The 6751-nt window shown below is 40.6% G+C and overlaps 1 protein-coding gene across 1 annotated transcript; it reads right to left on the reverse strand.

Annotated features, from left to right (window-relative positions):
• Positions 1 to 912: 912 nt before the first annotated feature.
• Positions 913 to 2374, reverse strand: LOC108041393 (kelch-like protein 41). The gene is made up of 2 exons (XM_017119314.2): positions 2231 to 2374; positions 913 to 2085 (listed from the first exon to the last, which is right to left on the reverse strand). The coding sequence occupies exons 1-2, from the start codon at positions 2314 to 2316 to the stop codon at positions 927 to 929; spliced, it is 1245 nt and encodes a 414-aa protein (XP_016974803.2). The 5' UTR covers positions 2317 to 2374; the 3' UTR covers positions 913 to 926.
• Between the last annotated feature and the right edge of the window lie 4377 nt (positions 2375 to 6751).

Consider the following 6751-nt stretch of genomic DNA (forward strand, 5'->3'; position numbering starts at 1 on the left):
ATTGGGCCGCTGCAACTGCCAGAGATGCATCTATCTTCATTCGCATCAACGGATTACATCAGCCACAGATGGCTCTTAGGGTGTAAAAAAGGAGGCTGGCAGAGCCAAAAAAAGTCCTTAATAATCTGAAGCATAATCTGTAGTAATTGATTTATCGCATGGCGCCTCAACTGCAGACAATTAAATTACGTGGGCCAAAAAAAAGCGATGAATTTTGTAATTTTTATTTGGCCTTTTGTTTGTTTTGGGGTCGCGTACCAAATCAATTGCATTTGTATTATTGTTTTAATGCACCAGCTAAAAATTTATGAAGGCAGGATAATGGTAGTACAAAGGTAAACAAAAAGTTATTCAAACATTTGCAGTAAAATCCGGAAAAGCCTCAAATAAGACTATTAAAAGTGTGCTGAAAAAATACGTAAAATCGATTTTATTTTGTTTCCTGATTTCTGCATGTTAATTGTGTTATTTTTTGTGAAAATATTTTGATTATACCTGTCGATTGGTTTGTTTTTCCGCTAGGTTTTAACAGCATTTGCACTGGCTTTGGTGTTGTTTAAACAAAAATTGTTTTTCTTTCTTTGCAGTTCTGCGGATGTGACAGCCCCGGGGCATTGACATTTGCATGTGTGATTGTGGTTTGTTTGCTCGCAGTCGCAATTGGTAGGTGTTGTGCAGGGCACACATAAGGACACTGGGAGTGTCCCCACCCACACGTCCACGACTAAGTGCTTAGTTCATAAACGTTGACAATTAATTGAGCAAATGCCAGCCATTCAACTAATTGGAAACGCTTAATGCGTATGTGAAACCAAAGCCCAAACGGGCCGACCCGGCTAATGAAATTATTTGTGGCAATTATATGGCACCCATGGGTGTTTTTGAGCACACACACACATGCAGGTTTGGGTTGGCACTCTACTGGTTTATTTATTTAATGATTTCTTTTGCAAGGCTTCGTGGCAGCAGGACATCAGCTGTTCTGGCTTCACATACTCCAGGGAGGGCACATACCGATGTCCTGCATTGATTATGTGCTGGATGTACTCGTTGAAAACGTCTAGATTCAGGTAACGCCACTTGGGGCACTCGAATCTGTGGTGATGTGGAATGCTTGGATTGCGGACCCACTGGCGTTCAAGAGGTTTTTGCATCTGGAGAGGCTCCCTCAGCGGTGATGTGGGCCCCAACATGTTTTGGGTTATTGAAAAGGAAAGACCCAGATTGATCATCGATTGGATCTCCGATATGTCCAACAATTCTTGGAACTTCTCATCCACTTGCTTGGTTTTTAGGACGGTGGTATACCAAGATGGCATCAGATTGAAGCGTATGGCTTGCATTATAGTAACCGCAACCTCTTTCCGATTTTGCCAGTCATAAAGCAACCACCTAACCGCACTCATAAACATCTCCATCTCAGAATTAACACACATGTTCTCGTGACTGAGCATCTTAAAGACGTACTTCGGCTCCAGTTCTAGATATTCCTCGGTGGCCACGGCAATCAGAAAATAATCATGGATGCGACTCAGCATCAGATCCTGCAACACGCTCGCCTTTAAGGGTAAACACTCCAAATAAAGACGAAATGCTTCGAAGCCATTGAGCAACTTGGGATCGTCTAGTCTACTCCACAATTGGGCGAGTAGGTCCGTCATCTCCAGGAAATTGGCCGTCAAATAAAGCTCCATGATGTGATTCCGCTGCGGCTTGGCCTCCGTATGGATCATCCATTCGTAGGCCAGCTCAAAACCCTTAGGAGTGACCATATCTGAACTCAAGGTGACGGAATCCACGTTTTTGAATTTCTTGAAGTATTTCGTGCTTAATTGCAAAACTTGCAGGTGGCAGTTAAATGTTTCATCGCCCACATGGACTTCTACATCGGTGCACTTTTTATTGACCACCAAATCTGTTATTCCATTGATAAGAAACTCCTTGCTGCAGCCGAATTCGAAATTGATGTCTTCCATCGACTCCATAAAGCCCATGTTCTTCAGGCTGACTTCGGGGAGTTTTTCCCAGGTGTCCTTCTCCTTTTTGGTACGACTGCTGAACAGCAATTTCTTGGTTTCATCATCACTGAAGGTTAGAAAACATTATATATGTTTTTATTTATATAGGAATAAGAAAAGTGTAGACTTTCACGATATGTTTTTTAAAAGTATAGAACCAGAATAAGAACCGTAATCCAAAAAGTTAATTATGCATTTGTAAAATTACTTACAATTCGCTGAGTTCCTCTTCGCCATCGACTTTTATGCTGCTCGACGGCTCCTCGAGAAAATCGCTAGTCTGCTCGTCCTCAGTCATTTCTACGATTTGAATTTTGACTGTGGATATGAAGGTAAAGAAAACAGATGTGTGTTTACACAAAGCAAAGGGAAACTCATGGCGCACTGATGTTTGGCACTCGATTTGCGGCATTAAAAGGATAATTTGCGGCTGGGGAAGGCCGCAAGTAGACCACACTTAAACTACATTTAAGGATAGCTATCTCGGATTTGGAAGTCTAATTCCTACCTGGGCAACTTTACGTTTTAAGTGGCTCCGGCTCAAGGGCTAAGCCCGGGGGCTTTTCAAGTGGGCCTGTTTATCTATGCCCACACAGTTGGAGTGCCCTCGGACCGTGCCCCTTTCACCTCGACTCATATCGGAGCGTCCGCAAATGCCAGTCATTACATGCAACGATTGTGAGCCGGCCAAGGTTTTATGTGCCAACAACAAACAGACAAGGCCCAGACTGACAGGGCGGAGAAAATTCCAGGAAGATAGGCAAGGGTGGGGCAACAGGAAAATTGAGCTTAAGTTGCAATTAAGCAATTGCCCGGCCCGGTTGGTCTGATGCGCAATCCAGCTGCTGATGCGGCTCCATCTCCTTCTCCTGTTGGCCCGGCTAATAGCAGCAAGCAACTCAAGTGGCTGCTAACTTGGCTTTTGAACAGATCTCCGAGCAATGGACTGGCGGCGGCCAACCCCCAGTTGCAAATAATGCAAAATTGCAATGAAAAGCGGCAGGCAGCTGCATGAGGTGAACTTTGCTCTGGGAATGCCCCGCTCGTTTCTTTTCTATTTATGTGCAGTTGCTTTCCAATCACCAGCCAGCAAACTTAATACAATATTTAAGCCGCAAACGTAGCACAATGTAAACCAAGGTAATCTCGAACTCAGCTCCGGCTGTGCAGCTTGCAGCTCGGTTTGGCTTTCCTGTGGCAAGTGGCACGACTTGCGGCCAAAGCAGCCAAGAACCGAGATGAGATGAGGACCAAAAGCTGGTGGGAGAGTGCAGAAATGGAAGAGAGGAAAAACAATTCTAGCACTGAGGCAACTTCGCGTTTTTTAAGTGGAAAACTTTGGCCCTTACATTTGGCCATGGGCATGCTGGTTGCAATGAAGCTTAAATTGCGGCTCAAATGTAGTTCAAATGTGTCCGGCGGTTTCGTTAGAGAATTTCCCTGAAAGACTGACCTGCATAGTGAGAAATTATAAGCAAAACATAAACAGACCAAAAATTACCCAATTTTTACATGTTAGGAATAGTGTCATTACTTAATAAAAGGATGCAATCCGCATGGTATATATAAAAATAATATTAAGTACAGTAGCTAATTATTTTATTATTTTTATTATAAAATGCTTTGTATTTATTTTCCTACTACCACGATTTAATTACTCACCAAGTATTTTACGGCAGTGTATAATTAGTCTACCCGCAAATCAATGGATGTGCACCACCACCAAGAAATCAGTTCGATTGATTTTAAGCTTTAATGCGCTGTCTGCAGGACCATAAACTCGAGAGGATTGTCGACTGATGCTGTCGTCCAATGAATTTCAAATTACCAATAAACAATTGAATGAGCAGCGAAATATAAACGCACACACTCACACACACACACACGCATATAAATGCTAATCAGGGCTGCTTTATGATTTTCGGTATATTTGCGTTGCTCATACGCAGTGTGGGTCGCATCGCTAATCCCGGCACGAAGCATCAATAAGTCAAACACGTCAATGGCAAGCAGTGCGAATCCTGGTAGCAGGAGTCACAGCCATAAAACAACAACCATTCGCACAGAGCAGAGACAAAAGGCAACAATTTATTGTTGCTCAATGTCGCATTTATCATCACTTTATGCTACTTAATCGAGCCTTCGTCCCCCGATCCTGTAAGCTCGATTTCCGCCGTCAAAGATGATTTCAATGTTTACTCTCGTTTTCTTTTCGTCCTGGGCTTTGTTTGCTTATTGTTTTTCGACACACATCCGCGCACACAGCCGAGCACTTTGCAGCGTCTTTTTATGGTTTATGGCGCCATTGAATTTTTCGTTTGTTTTCTTATTAAATTATAATTTATATGTGTAGTCGCATCAGCCAGCGCCAAGGACAAGGCACTTTGTCAATTGTTTAATAGAAAACAAAGGAGATATGGCTCCCAAAATGGCTCCTGAGAACGAAACTTTTTGGGGCAGGACACTTTGGTTTGTTATTTATACATGCGCACGGCGTACTCAATTACGACTTCGAAAGGCAAACAACTTTCGGGTTTTCGGATGTGTGTGAGTTTGTTTGCAGGTCAGAACGTGATGAAAAGTACGATAGTAATATGTATATTAAAGATGGCAAATTTCGACTGTCTACCACTTACGATTGTGAAGAGATATCACTTCAAAAAGGCCAATAGTCTGGGTCAGCTTTTACAAAGTTTGATAAGGTCATACGCTAAAAAGTTAACAATTGTCATGAAATTGACATTATATTAAACATGTTACTATTGTACTTATTTTCATTTTTAAAAAATTAAAAATTATGTAACTTTAAAGAAATCGAATTCAATATTAGTATGTATGAGAATGAGCGAATTTAATTTGTAATTGATATGCAATTAAAAGGGAAACCGAGTTGAAAATGCTTTCAAACTTGAGTGACATTGAAGTGAACATTGTCAATATCAGGATGGTATTGTATTGTACTCCTCCATTTTATCTGCATGAATCCTAATATTTTTTGTATTCCACTTGCCACGTGTCCAAAACATTGTTCATTCTACGTGATTGTTTTTCCCGTGAAGCCAACGATGCGGTCTGTATTATCTAAAAAGCATTCATGGCTAATCCACTTGAATAATGCATTTGCAATAAAAGGCCAACGCTCTCTGCCTCGGTATCGGAAATATTTCCAAAACTATTTCAACTTCATTAAATACCTGTGTATAACTAATGCACAGAAACGGGTGCAAATGGCAAACATAAATGCCGTGATTTTCATCCTGCAAAAGTATTCGCATAATTAATAGCATAGCACAGTTGGCTATAGATTTTATTTTGGTTTTTGCATTTAACATTTAGGCAAATAAAAAAAAAACTTCACATTGCATTCAAATTCATTAAATTTGCATATAACTTTTAAGCATATTTGAAACATTTTGTGTGCATGATTCATTGGTTTGATAGCCGAAAATTTTAATAGCAAATTAAATTGCCGCTGGGTTTTTACTAATTTACACCCCAACAAAAAGTACAATATTACAGGAAACTCGACTATTAAATATCTGGCAGTAGTTGTAAAATGTGTCAGTTACTAAATTAGCAGAGCAACTAAGCGATAATTTTCATTGACTATAAAATTAAGTAAGTAGAAATATTTCATTGAAATAATTTATTTGTGATACATTTATCCCTTTGAATTCAACATACCTTTGTAGGTAATATACAAATATCGTGGTAAAAAGCGCTTTTCCAATTCAATTTCGTGACGGAATTTATTTTGTTTTATAAATATTTTAATTAACTGCCAAATGTAATAATGGCCGAATGAGTTGGTCCAAAATTGTTTTGGCCATAACAGCTGCTCCTGGCGCACAGGAACTTTGCTTTACTTTTATTTTAATTAAATCCACGTCGGTGGCGGCGGTTAACCCACAAAAAGATAAGCCCCAAGCTGGCGCTGACATTAATCATTTTACCTTTCAAATGCATTCTCATTAGGCGGCCGCCAAATTGAAACTTTAGTCGATGCAAAAGAGAATCGAGACTCAGAGCTTCCCCCGGGGCTGCGGCTCATTAATAACCGACAAGACGGCATAATTCTTTGTCTTCGCCCGATATATATGTATATCCTTTTACTTTTGCTTACCTTTCCGACGCTTCGGGGTTTCTATGGAAAATAAAGATGCCCAACAATGAAAGACTCGTTGAGGTTGAAGAGTATTTTGACGGGACGTACGGTAGATGTGCCAAGTCGAGAAAAATATTAACCAACTAACAACTGACTTATTTACATGGGGGCGCAGTCCAACTTTTCCAATTAAATCTGGGCGAAAGTTCGTTCACTCCATGTGTTGCGACTAGGAAACAAGGAAAGTTCTAATGAGTTTATTAATCAACGATAAATTTGGCCAGCATATGCAGGGCAAACTTTTGAAAAAAATCACTTGGACGAGTTGTCATAATTTCCAATCAGAGAAGTGTCTAATTTTTTTTTTTTTGAGTAATAAATAAATAAGCATCTGCCTCAAGGCCAAGGACGAATCCAATGTGTGTAAGCCAGCCATCTCCCAAAATAAAAGGATTCCCGGCTAATTAATGTGCAAAGTGTCAATTAATCAATCAGCCCGCCGATCAATCCTGTCGGCCGGCTCAATGCAAAACCCAATACCAGTTAGAGCCCAATCCCGGCACATTTCCCTTTTCGGCCATGAGTGTATTGACAGGATAAACTCAACAAGCTGTCAGAGCAGGCCAAG

Source organism: Drosophila rhopaloa, unplaced genomic scaffold (genome assembly GCF_018152115.1).
Source record: "Drosophila rhopaloa isolate 14029-0021.01 unplaced genomic scaffold, ASM1815211v1 contig_178, whole genome shotgun sequence".
In the NCBI taxonomy this organism is placed as follows: domain Eukaryota; kingdom Metazoa; phylum Arthropoda; class Insecta; order Diptera; family Drosophilidae; genus Drosophila; species Drosophila rhopaloa.

What these genes read in the sequence shown, in the direction of transcription:
- LOC108041393 (XM_017119314.2), bottom strand. Translation starts at nt 2,316, where the DNA reads ATGACTGAGGACGAGCAGACTAGCGATTTTCTCGAGGAGCCGTCGAGC. An exon ending in GAAGAGGAACTCAGCGAATT is followed by an intron (nt 2,086 to 2,230) that starts GTAAGTAATTTT and finishes TCTAACCTTCAG; the next exon opens with TGATGATGAAACCAAGAAAT.